General features: G+C 40.3%; 1 protein-coding gene across 2 annotated transcripts in view; it reads right to left on the minus strand.

The window, feature by feature from the left end:
• agbl4 (AGBL carboxypeptidase 4) overlaps positions 1-20,546 on the minus strand; it is a 359,648-nt gene that overhangs the window by 87,989 nt on the left and 251,113 nt on the right. For both annotated transcript variants that reach the window (XM_026157910.2, XM_080297524.1), the window contains one exon: positions 18,455-18,494. In XM_026157910.2, the coding sequence (XP_026013695.1) occupies positions 18,455-18,494 (40 nt within the window). The remainder of the gene's footprint in view (positions 1-18,454; positions 18,495-20,546) is intronic.

Here is a 20,546-nt window from a genome sequence, read left to right on the forward strand (position 1 = left end):
TGAAAATCTAATTCTGATATTCTATTGAGCTCACTTTTGACTAGGAGAAATATACTCAACTAAGATGAGATCTTACTTTAAATCTTCCTTTGCTCTGGGTTGAAATAACATCTTGAAAATCATCTCTTATTGTACTCTAACTTGTAATGGGGAGAGTGGCACCTCTCTGATAGGGAGCAAAATGTAACTGTTTGCGTTTATGTAGTGCTCTGTTACCACAACCTTGATTTGAAGATATCAGTGACGATAAACAACTTGAATTTGTTTTCATTATTACCAGCTGTGAGAATCTCCTCTGCTTCCTTCGTGCACTGCGTGGTGAGAAAACACTGCACGCAAGCGGCAAACTCAAAACCGCCTTTAAATTAGTATTTAGTGAAGAATAAGAAAGTTTAGTTGGAGTCCATCTGGTAAGTTCCTTATCAGTATAATAATAAGCAACTACAATCATAATAAATATGATAAAGCTGTTTATCAGTAATGATGGACACATGTATACAGGATTTCCATATTTACCGGGACATACCGGAGTGGTGAATGACAGATACATAAAAGCAGCAGCTGAGATGAGGATATCTGATATCCTGAGGCAAAGTTGGAACTCTGACACGTTTAACAATAGCCTGTGTACAAACTATAGAAAATTTAAGAGTGAAAAAACAACTTTTCAGTTGGAACTGAAACTCCAGATTTTGTAAAGTTAAATATATTAATTGTTTATACATGCTTTGTAGCTTGGAGAGGAGTATCATCATTTATTTGTTAGTTTATGCTTCAAAGACAAGACTATGTGCCTGTATACTTTAGGTTAATATCAAATGCTTATGAAATGGCGAAGTCATGCTAAAGATAGTACTTTACAGTCTAAATTGGCAACATTTTGTAAAGAAATTGTATCCGTTAAGTCTGGTTGTGTGGCCGACCGAGATAGAACCCAAACATAGGGGTAAACTGAAATATGGCTTTATTAAACTAATAGTGCAAAATAACAAGGGTAACAAAACAAGGAAAACCAAACCTCCAACTCAATAAGGAGAACGTACTCCCGAAGGAGGACAAAACCACAGCGGATAAGGTGACAAAGAACAAAAAGAGACTCTGACAACATATACACACCAGGTAATTAAGGAGACTGGAAACAGCAGGAAACACAGCTGAACGGAATCAGACTAGCAAGACATAGGGAAGCAAAACTAAGCACAACACGCACAAGACCAGGGAGTTTCAAAATAAAATAGGAAGTAACAAACACTGAGATAAGGACTAAGATATGAGAACTTGATACAGTGACAGGACATTAACAAACATGAAGGCATGACCGACTGGGGAGACAGAAAAGACACACAAAAGATCACAGGCTGGAAACAAAGGGAAACTCAGAAGCACAAGAAACAATATTATACTGAGGACTAGATACAGTGACAGGACATGAACCACATCTCAAAGAAAACTCGAAACATCCTAAAACTAGATGCTGGGTCAACCACGACAGTATCTGCATGTGGACATGGGCAATGTTGATATTAGACAAAGATAACCTGAGTAAATGTAAAATGCAGTTTTTAAATGACTATTTCATTCATTAAGGAAAACAAGTTATCCAAACCTACCTGGCCATAATAAACCACCCATTCCACCCCCACCATTTATTAAATCGAGGATTAACTGGGCGATCGTGGCTCAAGAGTTGGCTGTCCGCCTTGTAATCGGAAGGTTGCCGGTTCGAGCCCCGGCTCCGACAGTCTCGGTCGTTGTGTCCTTGGGCAAGACACTTCACCCGTTGCCTACTGGTGGTGGTCAGAGGACAGTGTCTGGCAGCCTCGCCTCTGTCAGTGCGCCCCAGGGCAGCTGTGGCTACAATGTAGCTGCCATCACCTGTGTGTGAATGACTGAATGTAGTGTAAAGCGCTTTGGGGTCCTTAGGGACTATACAACTACAGGCCATTTACCAACTGTGATTAACCACACGTTTTTGAAAGCTGATTTCACCTTCGATAGTCTGATTACTGCCAGACATGTTGAATCAAGAAATCCCTTAAATATAACCTGTCTGACAAAATGAACTTGACTAAAAGATCAGAAAGAAATCGTGCCAGGAGCTAAAGAAACTGAAGAAGAGATGAGAAACAAAGTCACTGAAATCCATCAGTCTGGAAGGGGTTACGAAGACATTTCTAGGGTTTTGGGAATTCAGAGAACCACGGTGAAAGCAGTTACCGACAAATCGAGGACATTCGAAACAGTGGTGAATGAAAATTACTCGACGACTCATCCATGAGGTCACAAAAGAACCCAGAACTACATCTAAAGAACTGCAGGTCCTTGCTTGCCTCAGTTAATGTCAGCGTTCATGATTCAACAATATTAAAGAAAATAAGCATAAGTGTGACAAATATGCACAAAGATAAATATTTTTCACTTTACTGCACTGCACCTATGAAGACAGTGAAATTGAAGGAATATATTCTCTTTTATGTTCACTGGTCTTCCACTTCACTATCATTGCTCTGCATTGTTGAATTATCTGTGGTATCTCTAATCAGCTTTACAGATTTTTTAGCTCCTTGAAAACATTAAACTGCTTGCTATAATGCATTTTTATGTACAAATATTTTATTCAAAACTAAATATGATAACATAGTATTTATACCATAAGTTTAGTCTGTAAGGATGGCGTGTGCAATTTATATAAAACCTACAAACTAAATCCACTTTTTTACCCCAATGAACCGCTGACTGATTATGAAGTTTCTTCAGTATTGATTACTACTTAACATATGATCTGTTTTTCTACGATTTCTATTGGATTTTGCAACAATATGGAACAAAAGAAAAAAAAATCAAAGCCACCCAAGCAGTTAATATTGTATAATTTTAAATATTCTAATTTATTAGAGTAAGAGGACTGGAGAGGGACAAAATAATATGTTTAAATTATCACTACAAAGGACAAAGAGCGGGACTGGGATATTTATCAAAATAAACAAACTCTAGCATATATAATTATGTGATTATGCAACTTCTCTTTCTATGTATAAACAGAAATACATGGGCCGAGGATATCTGCAAGTTATTGCCACCGAGGAGCCTTCAAATCTAGGTCTGAAATGACCTCTGCACACCGAAAATGCTGTTAAACAAAAACAGTTTAAAGTGAAATGCTCTGTGCTCATTGTTGTGTGTTGAGTTTTAACCGTTAGAAAATAAATTCACAGCTGCTATTTATTTAATAAATCGATAATGCTCCTTTTTTTTAACAATTAGTCAAGCCCACAAAGTCTGTTCTGATTTATCCTAAACTATTGGCACGCTAATTAGCTGGAGCTACAGCGATTCATTAAAGCGGAGGAATAACTCAAGATAATATTTTAGCAATATTTTATCTGTGGGGGAATTTGATCGGCTAAAGACTCGAGTCAGGACAGAAGCCAGACATCATGTCCTGCCTATTAGCTCCACACTGCCAGGCTCATCTATCTTTATTGGTCATCCATTAGCCTGCATTAAAGGGAGACACGGGATAATAGCAGTAATGATGCTGATGATGGAATTAGACTGTGGGCACACACGTCATGAATGAAGTGTTGCGCCTGGAATCATAAAGAGCTCCCAAAGACGAACGGACAGATGGACGGACAGTTAAAGTTTACAGCCCCGCGTGTGTGCGTTTGTATGTGCGACACACAAATGCACAGAGAAAAAGAGCAGAAGATGGAAAGAAAGTGTGCGCAGTAACTTTAGTGCACGTCGACAGCCAATCTAAAGGCAACACCTGTGCCTGTCTGCAGGTTGGACAGATGCTGGTACAGGTGTGTGCGTGATGATTGTTGGCAGGGCAGCCACAGCATGCAGACACCACAATCAGCAAAGTGACAATGCCAGGCATTAGGCAGCCAGGGATCATTAAGGCAACTTTCTGGAAATAAACTCCAAGATGGGGGTAGCCCCGAGCAAAATGAAGATATGGATGTGCGGTTCCACGATGACGGGTTCAGAGAGGCATAAACGTCTTTTATGGTCAACGCTCTGCTACAATCAATCACAACTGTTTACTGTCCGGGGTAAAACCATTTTCCTATTTTGGTTTGAATCATCTCACCAGGCTTTCTCTTATTATGCCTCTTAATTAGCTCTGCATGAATTACTAATCAACCATGAAGAAGGCATTCACCAATTTAAAAAGTGATAGCCCATGAAATGAACAGCGCAGTCTCATACAAGGACATCAGTTACTAATGCTGCGGGGCCTGAAAAACAGACCTTTGACTGAAAGCGAGACAGAAATAAGAAAGACGTGTGTGGAGCACAAACACATGCGGTGGCAAAGCTTATTGTGAATAAATACTTCATTAAGTATTTAGAATGGTATCAGTGCAGGCCTTGACTTCATGCTGTGCATACTCAGTGATTCACCCAGGAGACACTGATCTTCTTCACGAGGAACATAATGACCACCAGAGAAATACTGATCATATTTCAGCACCAGTCAATTCAGTTCATTAGGGCCACTCTGCCTCCTGCTGTGGACCTGCATTGATCCTGCCAGTGTCACCAGACTGTTATTCTCTGCTAACTAGATAGGAAACTCGCTAAACTGTAATTTATACAGTTGCAGCAACAAGTCGAACAATAGACTACAGGGAACAAACAAGCAGAAATATATGAAAGAGTGCAGATTGGCCTATCTGTGTAATAGCAGCATGGGCTGTCTGCCTCTGTGCCCTTTCTGCGTCGGCATCAAATGTCAGGCACGACACAAGAAATCCTAAAAGTATCAAGGCTGTCCCCGGGTTTCAGAGAGAATTTTTCTTATGCCTCTAATACCTTTTCCACCTTCTCCTCTCCTCTAATCTCCACTTATCTGGCAGCCAGGTGAGCTGCAGCACATGGCTGGTGGGCAGGCTTTGGTCTGTGGGAATACAGCTCATCTTAATGGTATTTTCCCCCCTTTTCCTCCTCTTCCCTGTGCTTCTCTTACCCTTTCCTCCAGGGCAGCTGTCAGACAGAGACGGAGGCAGCCAGAGAACTTTTCATTGCAGCTGTAACAGACAGCGGGGAGCCGCTGGGATTGGACGAGCGACCAAAGCCGCCCGTCATGCAGAGGGGCAGCCAGGCTCATGGGTGCATAACATCTGACAGATAATAGCAGATAAAACCTGGGCCAACCAGCAGCCCACTCCTCACTGGGGGATGGAAGGCCCGTGGTGATGGGTGGGGGATCAGATCGAGGTTGCAGGGGCATGATGAGGGCCAAAGAGCTTTGACAACTAACGGCCTTTATTTAACCACCAACTGGCCATCCACAGACCCACGCCCACACACAGTAGTCAAGGACAGGCAAGGTCACTGACCTCAAATCTCTCCACTACAGCTTACTGTACACCTGGGCAGGTTAATACTGAATCTGAGCTTAATGTTGTGCAGCTGCTGTGTTTGAAAAAGGATATAAAAAGCCAACAATCTGCTTATTTTTTCCCCACATTACTTTATTTTCTTGCACTAATTTCCGCTGAAAGAGTTGTGAGTCTCTAAAGGACAGCAGAGTTTATCTTCTATGCTTCCATTAACATCTTAATTTATATCTAAATCTGCAATGCAAATGGACCTGTTTCAGTTAAAAAAATAATGGTGACAAAACACATTTAAATCTGTGTACATATATGCAGTGGTGTCCATTTACGTTGGCCCTACTTTATGCCTACCTGTCACTACCTGTCAGATATTTCCCAAAAAATTATTTCCTCTACATCAAAAAGACAACACAAACAGCATAACATTGCATTTTCTCTGTTCTTCAGCCAGGACACACACACACACACACACACACAGACTTCCTGAGATTCTTGCTTTCAGTGTAAAAAAGAAAGCCAGATGTCATGCTGTCCAGATGCAGGATGCCAGCTGATGTGACAATGGGAAACACTGTTTTTCTCCCGGTGCTGAGAGACACATTTAGTTTTATGGATGAGAAAACAGTCAACACAAATCTGGCAATCACCCGCTGAAAGGCCTGAAACACACAGGCACACTGCAGTCAGCCCACCGAGCAGGAACCAGGTCAGGTACAAATGGTAAAATGTTTCCTGTAACAAAAACCATTCAGTCTCCAAATAACATGTTTTTAAAAAAGAAACACAGAGTTAAGCAGAATTATCGAGAAACCTAAACATAACCATTCCCTTCCTGAATGTCTGCTATAAGCGGTTTGTTGACTATGATTGGCCAGTAAAGCTCTATCTGTATAGTTCCTTGGTCTCCAACAGAGGTCAGTACAAAGTCACACACACACACACACACACACACACACACACACACACACACACACACACACACACACACAAACAGAACAGCAGAAAGACATAATGAGCTGAGGAACTTTCTAGATTGAAAAGACTTCAGCGTCTGGAGCGGCAATTAAAAAAAAGAATCTCCCCTACAGAAATAAATTATGTATATTTTTTTATTTATACATTCAGGACTCAACATACACACCCGTTGTGCCACATGCTCCAAACATAGATCTGACAGAAGGACTCAGGCTGAAAATGACCTTCAACCAGACATTGAGTCTCTTGGCAGTTTACTGTATGTATACCAGCAGTATGTCCTGCTTTAACAGTGCGGTACTTTTAATGCCTCGTCATAGTCAAAACTATAGATTAAAAGAGAAAGTAAAGTAACTTAAATAAATGAATACTTATCATCCTGAAAGCTCTAAAGCAAGGAGAACTGCAATAAGTTGGAAAAAGTAATATAGTAGTTGTTTAAAGACACACACACACACACACACACACACACACACACACACACACACACACACACACACACACACACACACACACACACACACACACACACACACAGTGCAAAAACTCACTCCACCAGCCATAACACAGAGACAGAATGGCATCAACCTCTATTATCTAGTCCCTATGCTGCTAACACAAAAGGCTCCCTGGAACAAAAATCCAATCAGTCCTCTCTAGGAGGATTTGCTCCACAGCAGTGCTCAGCAACACTGGTGGCTCTGCTGGTGACAAAGAAATAATCTCAGAGCCCACAGCCTGCTCACAGACTGTTTACTGCCTTCGTCACATCGTCCTTTTAGAAAGAGGACAGAGTCTGTGCTTCTATGTTGTCATTTTAGTGTCCTCTGAGTTTAGCCCCTACACCCCCCCCCCCATCTCTCTCCCCTTTTCTGTATGCAAAAACATGAAACACATGGTTGGCTGTGGGAACAGTGCATGAAATTACTGTATTTGTAACACAGCGAATATTTATTCTAAGCATTATCAGGATAAGCTTGAGAAAAAGAACCTCCCGGCATATGGGCTATATAGAAACAGGTGTTAAATAATTGTTTGATGACAAACAATTTCAAAATATTTTCAATATCGTGCTGCCCCTAACTCTCTCCCTGCCTCTGTCTCTGGCTCTCTCTCACAGTCCTCCATTCTTTGTCTGGTAAATTATCACACTCGTTCTCCATTCATTAGCATGCTGCTGCTTATTTAGGTACGCTGCTGAGAAGCCTTCAACAAAATCAACTGGAAAATACTCAATATGATGCGGCCAGCGCAGCCCTCTTCTTTCCTCCCACCCGCCCTTCATCTCTTTCACTGTTTGTTTCTTAAACCACATCAAAATGGAAGCATAGGTCCCCCATAATAAAGAGGAGGGAGATAAAATATGCAAATTCACAGAGAAAGAATAAAATCAGGGCAGTAATAGGAGGTGTTGTTTTCACAGCTGCTCATTTACACAAAAGCCAGATAGTATTTTTAATATAAATAATCTGGTTCCTTTTTTCCTACTTTTTCTTTCCTCCTTTTTTCCCTCTAGGTGTAAAATCATACTTCCAATCCACTGAAAACAAAATCTCTGCAGCTTGACATTCTGAAAGTCAGCCAAGCTTGCACTCATCGAGACACTTGATCAGCTCAGGTTTGTACACCAGGAACCAGGAGGTCACACGCAGGTTGTTCCACAGTTCTTTTTTCACCTTTTCTCAATAAACCCAGGCTGGCTGGAAATGCTTCTTCCTCCTCTGAAGTCAGCAAAAAAGACTATTCTCAGTGCCGAAGCTGCTACAGACTACAGTAGGTGGACCAGGTGATAGGGCAGCAATGTGTAAGTAGCTCAGAAGTACTTAGACCAACACATCATACAGCATAATAGCTTTGCAGTGTAACAGTGTTACCAACTGGAGAAAAAAAAAGGAGACCTAATTAACATTTCAGAGAAACAGAGTGAGCTTGGCTAAAAGGTGCTAAAGACAAAAGTGTAATTGCTTTGTTGCTTCTAAGCTCCAGGATGTGTGGCTATGAAAAGATGGAAGTAGAAAAGAAAAACGTCATAAATAAATGCAGATTTCTTATGTTTGAGCCCAACTCAAAGGGGAATTTGGTCTGACAGATAAAGATCAGCTGATGAAAGTCTACAGCCGAGCGAAAAGAAACTGGTACACACCAGCGGGTTAACTTTAATTATTTTTTTTCCTGCAAGAGACGGAAAGATTACTGTTCTGGCACAAACATCTTTTCATTAAAGTAAATCAGAAATTGTACCAACATAAACTTAAAATAATAATCTCTTTGTATTTCACAAAGCAAGGATGTCACGTTTTAGAGACAGTCTTTGGACACTAATACTGTGGCTCAACTTAACAGATGCAATTTTCATGAAGGCCATGAAAAGTACATCAGATTCAAACTAAATGAACCACCTCAACAAGGGCATGACTTCACAATACATCACTGCATTGTTTTGGTCAGAGACTTTTATCTGTTCAATAAAGAAGAAAGTCAGGCTGCTGTATGGTACAAATGAGAGAAAAAATACTTTGCTGACCCCAAACTCATGCAGGAGACCGTTCAGTTCAAAGAAACCGACAACGTGTTCTGGTGTTTTCTGAAATACTGAGACACTGTAGAGACTGTACGTGTCTGTGGAAAACAATACAGGGAATTTATAGGTTACGTTTTTAACCTGTTCATGTTTTTGTAAGCATAAGAAGCAGTGAGTTACATGGCTGAGCATTTCCACCTTAGAACTGTAGAGTACAGAGGAGAATTTTTAAAATAATATTTAAAAAGACAGACATCCATGAAACACTAGAGGACCAACGTCAACCAAGTCAACGATGGCAACAATTAACAGTTTGTCAACATTCAGCATTTTTTTTCCTACGTCTCTGTAATATTAAATACTTTATACATATAATTCAAAGACCTGAAGTTCTCATTCATTCATTCATTTCCTCCTGTTTAAAGGATATAATTCTTATTCTGCAGTTCACAGCAGGATAACCTACATTAACAGTAAGTAACAGAATCAACTTGTTTTTGTTATGTGCAATCTTCAGGGCTGTATAACTTGACATGTAGGAAAAAGCAGCAGCTTTGTGTCTGAAATTGGTATAAGATGAATTAGTTTGAATCCTCTAAGTTAGGGGTGTCAAACATAAGGGCCGGGGGCCTGAATCAGCCGAGCACGGACTACAATCCAGCCCACTGGACAGCTTTGGGAAATGTGAAGGAGGACATAAACTGTATTTTTAATACATTTTACAGCATTTTCCTACTGACAAAAATCTCCCACATGGATATTTATACTACATCAACATAATTAAGTAATAGTAAAATAATTAAATGAGCTGTTTTTTCACTAATGTTGGATTTTTTAAAAGTAAGTCAACAGTTAAAAAACAAAAACAAACAAACAAGCAAATTTTTTTTTTAAATGACATTTTGTGTAATTTCTTTCTCATAATATGAGTTATTACAGCAGCATTTAATTATTTATTATGTATAAAAACAGAGACATAATGTTCACTCAGCTCTTATGTTATGTTGTTAAGACATTATTGACAGAAAGATGAGTTTCACTGGTCTACTTAAGAGCAAGATAATCAAATGAGTTTGACCTCCGTGCTCTAGATCCTTTACATATTATCTAAACAACAAAGTTAATACTAGCAACCGCCAGCGCTACTCGTCAGCCTCCTAATAAACACACCCATCGTATCAATTTCAAAATCAAGTCATTACATTCACAGCATTTTCAGAAAACTTACTCTGACCTTCAGGTCGAGGTCACCGAGATTCAAACTTGTCTGAGATTTTTAATAGACACAACTACGGTATCAATTTGAGAATCCTGGGTCACTTCCTTCTCGAGTTATCGCATTGACAAGATTTTCATAAAACTTGACCTTTGACCCTGACCTTTAGGTCGAGGTCACTGATATTCAAACTTTTCCGAGATTTTTAGCAGACACATCTGTGGTACCAATTTGAAGCTCCTACGCCGCCTTGTTTGGATGGCGTCCGCCCGGCGGGGTGGCGACGGTACCCCATCAGCCTTTTACGACCGAAGGGTAAAAAATGATGTGCCTCTTTAACCAAGATGCAATAATATTTAGAATTTTAATACTACGCACCATATGCATACCACTGCTTTAAAATGCTTCCCACGCTACAATAGTCGACCTGTAGCTATACATATCTGTAATGAAAGATTCACACACTCAGTGTTCAAAATGTGACCTTTGACCTAAGAGATATATACTGTGGTTTCGTCTGGTGAAAGCAAAGCACAGAACACAAAGAATATCTGTAAAAAGACGGACTCTAATGAAGAACATTTCTATTCTGTTCTGACAGAAACAGCAGGAAAATGGAGATACAAAGGGAGAAGTGATAGACTGAAAGAAAAGAAAGTCAGAAGAGAGATCTGAGAACTGCCTATTATCTCCACGCTGCCTCATTGCGTTAGACACACACGCTGCACGCTTCTGTGCACAAACCCAAAAGTGTGCGCATGAGAACACGCACGCACTCAGACACCCTCCTCTCAAATCGGCCCAGATCTCATGAATATGATTGACCTTTTTTCCACTGTAATGCTGAGAGTGCATAAAGGGGAAAGGAGAAACTAAACAGAGGCAAGCAGAGTTAATTTAGAACAACACATTATTGGGTGCTGACTGCAGATATGGAAAAGGACAATCTAATCGATAAGTCAAAAGAATGACAATGGCCTCTCAAATCAATGCCTGCACCCCATTTTCTCACTGTTAAAAGACAAAGCCTTTAATGCAGGTGTTGCTGCTGTTGTTCGCTCTTGTGCCTGTTCGTGTGTGCGTGCATTATGCGTTAATGTGTGTGTACGTACCTGGCTGCTGCTGTGGTGGAACAGTTGCCAGGACTAATCATTATTTAGTTGTGGCAGGGCTGGAAAGGTCAGCAGTCTGAAATGTCAGGCTGTGTTCAACAGGAGCCAGATGCAGTCGTGCGCCGCTCAAGTGTCCAATTAAAGAAGGCCGAGTGAGGTTTGAGTGGGTCTGTGTGTGGGAGTGTGTGTGAAATGAGAAAGATGGAGGGATCAGATATTGAGTGTTTTGTTTTGGCTTTCCTAAATATCTGTATATAGGACCTGAATATACCATATAAAGTATATATAAAGTGTATATATATATATATATACACACTCGAGCAGGCTTTTGTCAGGGTAGCCTCAGAAACGACTAACGAGCTATTCACTAATCAATACAATCTCTCAGTCAGCATTTCTTGCAGTGGTCTTTCTGAAGTCCCGGGGTTTACAGTCTAAGACGCCATGTCATCCACAAGTTAAGGAGGATTTCTTTGTGAGCACAGAAAGACATAAAGCTCCACTAAAAGAGTGGTAGAGAAGGTACTTTGATTACTAAAACTTTTGGATGTTAATCTCCAGGGTCTACAAAGAAAGGCTGCAACTCCCCCGCTCTGTCGGGCTGTGACGTGTAGTATGCTAACATCAGTTTGGGGGCTTCCAGAATAGGAAGGAGTGTTTATTGAAGCCCAGTGCAGACATAAATATTGAATATACTATATTAGATCATTTAAAAAAAATCTATTATTCATGTAAATATATGAACATGCCGTCAGAGGCGCTTTGAATGAGATTTTCTTACTTTCGGGACAAAACCTGGAAGCTGTGGTGTCACTTTAGCTCTCAGTTAGATTTATTTATTATGTGTGAATATGTGTTTTAGTGTGAGTCACTCTTCAGAGTGGCTAATGAACATCATTAGAGACAGAAGCTAACAGAGCGGCAGGGGCAGAATCCTCATCAAATCTTTTCTTTTCTTTTTTCTTTTCCTTTACACACAGTACGTTATGAAGCCACTTGAGACTATTAGTTTATTTATACCCTGTGATTCCTCCTCTTCACGCTATGAAGCAAGATGAGGCAAAGTAAATAAAACCACAAGGAAAGGAGGAAAAGGATGCAGAAAGAACGGGCAAATGTTTCACAACAATGCCACTGTGATAAAATAAGATTACTAATAAATCGCTGCAGATAACGAGTGCCGTTAAGTCAAACGAGCAGAGGACGAAGCGTCAACGGCAAACAGGGAGGCAGGTGGTTGGTGGACGAGGAGAAAAGGAGCAAAGGAGCGGAAACTCCTTTAATCTGCAGGGGGAAGGAGAGAGTGTCCTGCCTGTGTTTCCCTATCAGAATCACTCATCTGAAAGCTTCACTTGCTCTTCATACAGCCATCATAATAACCTTCACACATCCACGGTGTGTGTGTCTGTGTGTGTAAATGTGCACATCTGCTCACCTACTGTGAATAGTAATAAGCAGCAGGGCATGATAAAATATGTCTGCCAAGTTAAGGATATAATAGACTTCCCTTCAAGGCCACTCATAACAACAACCTGAATAATGACCTGCATTAATTTGCACAGCACACTGAGCTCTACACTGGTCAGAGAAGGAATCCTTTCAGTAAGAAATAATTGAAAGCTATTTCAGTCTGTAGAGGGTCCCTCTGTGGGTGTAGACTAAACCCTGAAGGAAGGCACTCCTGCTGTGCACATTACTGTAAGCTAGAGCTAAGAAGGAGGTGGCGAGTTTCAAGCAGCTTTAATGTAAATTAAATAAGCAAGTGTCATTTTAACAGGACACCTCGTTATCGCCTTAGATTAACTATGTAGCAACAGAAAACATTTTATAGCTGTAAAAAAAAAAAACACGTTGCCCAGCAGTTATTAGGCAGTGCTATCTGGTGCAAACCTTTAGGTCGTCATGTAGAACTAAAACTTTAAGCTGCATAGTGGTAAACAAATCAAAAAAAATGAAATTGTGTTAAAGCATTCAAATATGTGGAGCCACATGTTTGACATGTCAGACTTTTACTCTGGATGCGCTTCCTAATCCAACCCCAAAGGGATTTGTGTCACATACCGGCTCCAAAGTGTAGTAGTTCACAACTCTGCCTGTTAACTGATAGCGCCTTGATGCAGTAACTGAATTAGATTGCAACAGATCAGAAGAAGAAAAAAATTGTCACAGTCCTGGACTTTTGGTTCATGACTTTGCCTTCTTGATTTCATTATTACTCTAGTCTCCCCAGTGTTTCCATGTTTGCATTTCTTCTTTGTGCTCCTGTTTCCTACTGTCCCTGTATCATGTTTAGTTAGTGTGGATCTTCTTGTTTTGGTATTTACTTGATGTTCTTACTTCCTGTCTTGCTGAGCATCTTGATTACTTAGCGTCTTCCTCTTTTCCTTCGTCTGTTGTGCTCCTCTGTTCATCTGAATTTATTCTTGTGCTTTGTATTAATTTTGGGATTTCTCTTTTTTTATGCTTTGTTAATGTTTGCACTTCCGAGACAGTAGAAAGCTGTTCTGCTCTCCATTTAGGTCAACCTCTGAAGGAACCAAAGAATATAAAGACCAAAATTTGTCCCCGATTTCAGACATGAGTAATCAGCAATATCCAAGCCCTAAAAAAATCACTAATGGACATTTCCATTACGCTTCTATGGAATAGAAATCAGTGTTACCTAAGTTTCCATTTTGACTATCAGAAGCTAAGAGCTATGATAGCACAATTACCCAAACAGGTAGGAAATGTTTGGTCATGAGAGTGCTGTGACTCACTCATATCTATTTATGATACAAAGGTCTGCTGAGTCATACCCAAGCACAAATAGGGTTACTGACGGTGATCATTGCAAGAACGATGATACAAATCTCTGAACAGATCTCAGAATGTGAAACAGAAAGAGGCCATAAATCTACTTGGCATAATGTAAGACAATTACAGAGTCATTAGAGTATTAATCAGGTGTAAAAGTGGGACTTAACACGTGGGAGAACTCTAAGAACGGGCGTGGCAGTGCAGCACGGTGAAAAGAAACACTTCAAAATAAATCATGTAGTAAAGTTATTTTCTTTGTGTTTCTTAGGTTTACTACTCTTTGTTGATTTAGACCATTTAATGTAACGAGATGTAAACAGATGTTACTGCATGTGTGCTATCATAACTGTGTTCCTGGCCTTAGCCAGTGTGAATGCAGGAAACTAAACAGCATCATCAGCCTAAATTTAAACTGACAGCTGCTACCGTTGATCTCACTCAGTGGTTTTCACACTTTTTCTGACATGTCCAACTCCAGAAGAAGAAAAAACGTTGACAGTTTTTATCAAACATTAACAATAAAAAAAGGATCTGTGTTGAATTTAACTATTAACAAAAAAAAAAGGTGCATATCATCAATTCAATTTCACTAATTAACTCTTGTTTTTTTCACATTTTTCACATGGTTATTCCCCCCCTCATCACCACGGCCTGCACTACAGTTTGATAATCCAAAGGCCCCATTATGCTCAACGTTCTCCCCATGGTGAATAGCACAACACGACAAAGTGACATCGCTCTGGTGGCAGTTCATCAGGTTGCGCACCTCTCGAGAAGCACACATGCTGTAGCCACATCCAAGTTTAAGACACAAGTGTACAACTGACTCGGTTTTTTTCACCATTTCAATGACATATCAGTACAGGAAGTCAGAGATTCAAAGATTATACAGTGGAAGGCGTTCCAACAGTTTGGAAAGATGAGACTTTCTGGAAAACGAAAAACCCTCCTGTTGTGACTTCTTCTTGTGCCGTAGGCGCTAATACAAGATCTGTGGTGAGGGCGAAGCAATCAAAGCAGCGGTTATACTGGGGCCCTGAGAGTGGCCATGAAGACCACTGCCTGCTCTGCACCAGTCCAACATGGACTCAAACTGGACAACAATAGTGCTAAATAACAAGTATAGCTTACACTAAACAGCCTATCATTGTCATACTATTAGAATGATTACAATGATTGTACTACAATTTTGTTTTTTGACACCAGATACCCGGTTAACCAGATAAGATCCACCGCAATTAACATAAGGACATCACACCTGAGGATTAAAGATTTAGCTATCAAACGTCTTGCTGAGCAGTGCTTCCCTTTAAAAACGCTGTTGTTTTTGCTCACTTGCACCCACGGTAGTAACACAAACGCTGTTATCATTAGGACAAAAAGACAGAGAGAAAGCCACTGTGCAAACATCTTCCCATTCTTAGAGGTGATATTTGAAGGTAACAACATGCTTCAAGGAGCTGTTCTATGTTTCATAACAACACAAGCTGAAGATCCTTTTCACCTCTGACCAAAAGCGTACACAAACAAAACAGTTAACCAGAATTCTTTCAGGGGCCTGACAATAGCTGTGCTCAAAAGGCAGAAGAGACAAGAACAAGACCTGCAATGACCAGCGTTTACTGAAGACGAAAGAGGACGACAATGTTGAAGAATCAGTGCTTCTCTCTTTTTTGCACAAACTGAGGTAAATCATAAACCATCCATAAAAAATATATTCCAAGACAGATTGTTTTCCTTACCTACCTTGCTCTGATATTCTTCAAAGCGGGCTACATTCATTCACTACAAACTAATGTACATGGAAATGTATACATCCTTTTGAGACGCAATGGTGGGATGAAGAAATGCATTTGTAAATACGCTGACAACGTCTAGCACTGCATTTAATCAAATGTGTTTTTGATGTGCTATATCACATCTCAGCTCTAAACATTCGATGTCCGGACGGCGCGTGATGCCTTTCTCTCTCACTCGACCACGCAAAGTGACGCTCGAAAATCTTTCTTACACTCTTCCTCAACTTCCCCACCTTTTCTTTCTGTGCGGCTGCTCTCTGTCAAACTGTGGAAGCCATGGGTGGGTTGCGCCTAAACTCAAGGCCTGAGCAACAGCTGCAAAGCAAACCTGCTAAATTAACCGGGTCTCCATGAGCTTCACATATGCATTATTCTAATCAAAGCATATTAGATCATCCAGATACCTTAGACATATGGGTCTCTGTATTCTCATGCCGTCACCATCTGTTTCTCCTCCCCTGTTTTTTGAATTTTTTTCCCCCGTTGCTCTCCATCTGAGTAAATCCCTTGTTCACACAGCTGCTTTTCTGAGAGACTGGCATAGATTTCTAACATCGCAACTACTTCGTGATACGTTTCCACATCGAGTCAAACTTGGAGCACCATATGTGTGCATAACCACATGTTATGAGTTTTAGCTACATGGTGGATGTAATTCCAACTAGTTTGCAGAAAACGTACGCACATTATGTGCCTCGTGTCAGCTCAAAAGGAGACGAAATCCACCAACAAACTGTTCACAAACAAATTATCCTCTCAAAGAGAAACTGACAGAAAATGTTAAATTCTTATAAGATGCTGAAATTTTCAGATGAACAACAAAAATCCTGTTTTTCACCTACTCAGTTTTAAAAGCTACTATTGAATGAAAATCAGCATTTACATAATGAATATATTAAAATCATTTGTATTTTAAAGTTGCTTGCTCCTGGTTGTCTGTTTATTATCAGCGCCAATACAATCTACGATGTTGTAGCAGGATTTGTGCATATTTGGTTCAGTGATGTGGACTGAGGAGGAGGAGGAGGAGTGCATGAGAATGAGCACAAATCATTGTAGTTGTGCTTCTGCAAGGATTTTAGACGTTAACCAGAGTTACAGGGATATACAAGACAACCTAAACATGCAACATACACAGAGTATTTCCCACTGCCTCTCAGTCTGCCACTTTTATTTACTCAGAGCTGTTTCTACTAACTCTATGTTTAAAATGTCTCAGGTATGAGCAAAGCAGAAGTGTGAACACAAGACAGAAAGTTGTAAAGAAGCAAGGTGAAAAGTGAGCAGGCAAGATTTCTGCAAACTGTCTATTTCTGCAGCATTTTGATGGACACTGTTTTCACTCATCAGAATTAGGATTTTAGTTTATTACATATACATTTGTTATACAGTGATTCTCAGCTGGAGAAGGGTGGAGTGGGTCTTGTATGCAAGTCAGGAGATAGGATTGACAGACTCCACTAATTAATGGAGTTAAGATAACTCTAAATTACCCATAGGTGTGATTGTGAGTGCGAATGGTTGTCTGTCTCTCTGTTTTAGCCCTGCCTCTGACTGGTGACCTGTCCAGCGTGTACCCCACGTCTCACCCCATCGTAACTGGGATAAGTTCCAGGCCCCCTGCTACCCTGATAAAGATAATTGGAAGAGAATGGAAGGATGGATTTGTATGACTCATATCCTGCTTAGATTTGTTTCCTGTTACATTATTATTACTAATAAATGTCATTATACTGGGTGGCATACAGAAACTGTATAAACTTGGAGAAGAGACCAGTAAAGAAGGAATGGGTGTGGGTCACATTTTATGCTTCAGTGCAACATAACTTACCTGAGTTTTTAATTTTTTGACATTACACATCCAAATATAAGTTGTAACTATGTAGAAACTTCTGCAGAAGTCTGTGGCTCTGGATCTGATTGTGCTTCAAATGTTAGTAACTGGCATCTTTTCTAAGGCTGTCATTATATTCAGGACCTTGGGTTGTGGTGCATAACCAGTGTTTTTTTGGTCTTGTTTTCTCTGTGCAAGCTGAAAAATCAAAGCAGACGGTGCTTTTCATGATGGGGGCTTTAAAGAGATAGGGCATGAAATGCAGCATTTTAGATAGAGAGAGAGAGAGAATATACTTTTTGAACAATAAAACATGTTAAACGATTCTGCTAGACATTCAAAATGACAAAACACACACACACACACAAACATGCTTCTATATACTCTGAAAATCTGTTTAGGGAACATGCTTGCACTTGTGACTGCTCTCACTACAGCTGAAATCATGACTTCCATTTAATCCCAAGGTGGAAAGCTTTAGTTACTGGACATTTAAATCATCACACCATGAGACAGGATCCCTTAACACACGCTCAAATAACTGACAAGCAGCCATCAAATCAGCAGTGGTTCTGCAACACAGTTTTTGACAACACAAACAGTTTTATTGCTGCGTTTCAACTGCCCAGCTGTTCAAGCAGTAACCATTTAAGCAGTTATAGTGGGGTATGAGCGAAATATTTTTGCTTTATTATGTTTTTTGGAAAAGTCAATATCAAACCAGATTATGAAACAGATAAAATACTGAGTGTGCATCAGAGAATGCTTTTAGTGTTGTGTTTTTTGTCCTGCGGTGGTTGGATTGTGGGTGACAATGAAATCCAAGCACAGAAATTCAGGCACCTACCAGAGTTGGTGATGGTTAACAGGTCTAGACGCCTTTGTTGCTGGAAGAAAAGGAGAGAATAAAAGAAGTCAAATGTCATGAAATAATCAATCACAGTTCTCATTTATAAACCCTGCAGAGATGCTCAAATTTGCCAAATTAGTTTGCTGAGTTTAACAGCTTTCACAGTTGATGGTAAAATAAGATTATTTACTAAAGTTATTATTTGTCATTTTTTGATGCTCTGTGGGTAATTCTGTATCGACGTTTGTTAACATGTGTGGCGCGGCTGTGTTTGTAGTTGTATTTTAAGAGTACTGTGATGTCTCAAAAATGGTTTGAGACACTACTCAAACCATTGTTGAGTTTGCAGTCTATTTGCAATCTACAAGTTTGCAAAACCAAACTTGTCTTTTTTTCAAACTTGTTTCCCAAAGCAGCGTGTGCATGTGTGTGAGTGGGTGCACGTGGAAGTGTGATCTCCTCGGTTTCAATGGAGTGCGTTTGAAAGAGTGCGCAATTTTACACTTGACGACTTCGGCAGCTGAGAAGGAGTATTAGGGGGGTGCTAGCTGGCTACCCCTCTCTTTAACCTGCTGGCCTCCCACACACACACACACACACACACACACACACACACACACACACACACACACACACACAAAATCACAGACATGTACACTTGACTGTCAAGCACTGCAGTAATCAACACCTCAGCCCTCCTCATCCACTAGTCCCCACGGGAAAGATCTTCACATTTTAGGAAAGTATGCACACACACACACACACACACACACACACACACACACACACACACACACACACACACACACACACACACACACACACACACACACACACACAACGCATTCGTGTGTATGCATAAATGTGCATGAGAGAGTGAGAGAGACGGTATGGCTAGGTCACAGTCAACGCAAGCTTTTGGGTTTAGACATCATTAATATTCAAGCACCACACTAACCAGTTGCTGAGAGGGATAAGCAAAGAGACTCTCAACATACTTGGAGTCCTTCTCTCTTCAAATACAGCACTGCCTGGAGTGGAACTCTCTGATAGGCCTACTAAACACTTATTTTAGTATTTAGCAGATGTTCTTACTCAGAGTGACTTATAATATACAATACAAGTGGAAAGAGGTCCACTGAGTGCATTTCATCTGCCACTGTATTGACAATCAAGAATGCAGTGAGTCACACTACTCAGTTTTTTAATTCTATAAAATTTACCCAAAATGTTCGATACAAGTGGTGGGATGAAGATAACGATGAGAATGTGCTTTGAGAAATTTTATGTAGACAAAATGTGGGTATCAGTGGTTTGTAATAAGGTTGTGCTAAAAAAAAATATTAAAGGAAAAAAAAAACAGGGAAGACGGAGGATGGAGATGGTGACATGACTAAAATTCCTGCAACTGTGTAGAGTGAAGTTGCAATCTCATTTCCTCATGATTGCGTTGAAGACGGGGACCAGATCTGTGACCACTCGCAGCCAGTTTCATTTTCAAAGCAACTTTGATGCATTGAGATGACAATAAAACAGCAATAAGACCGAGTCAGTCTGCAACTGAATGGGGTCAAACAGCAATTTCATACAATCGGTTTGTGATAACGCTGCAATTAACTGATAAATAAGTGAAAATCGCAAATCTAGTGCCGTCTACATAGGCAGAAATTGACATTCATATTAACCAATTACATTCAGAACCTCCATAAGTATTGATGTAGTTACTGCAGGACGGTTATTTAACTGCAACATAAAACAGGTGCTTAACAATCTTGCTTTTAAATCGGAGTATAACCACAGTACAGACAGTTGGCAACCAGTTGCGCCGAGTCCCTCATTACAAAAAGACACGCTGCAGATGAGTTATGCTCACTGGCACAGACCTACTCAGAGCCAACATGTCGACACTCTGCATTTATAAATCAGACAGTAATTAATTGCAAACTTTCACAAATCAGCCTGAGCGTGACTGCAGTCCAGATCAGACTGTGATTGTTTGGAGACAGTTTGCCCGTGCAACTGCCTTGTAATCAAAAGTGGACAAAAGCAGTAGATGGAAATCAGCTGGTCTCTGCAACTTGCAGATACA

Source organism: Astatotilapia calliptera, chromosome 23 (assembly GCF_964374335.1).
Source record: "Astatotilapia calliptera chromosome 23, fAstCal68.1, whole genome shotgun sequence".
NCBI classification, from domain to species: domain Eukaryota; kingdom Metazoa; phylum Chordata; class Actinopteri; order Cichliformes; family Cichlidae; genus Astatotilapia; species Astatotilapia calliptera.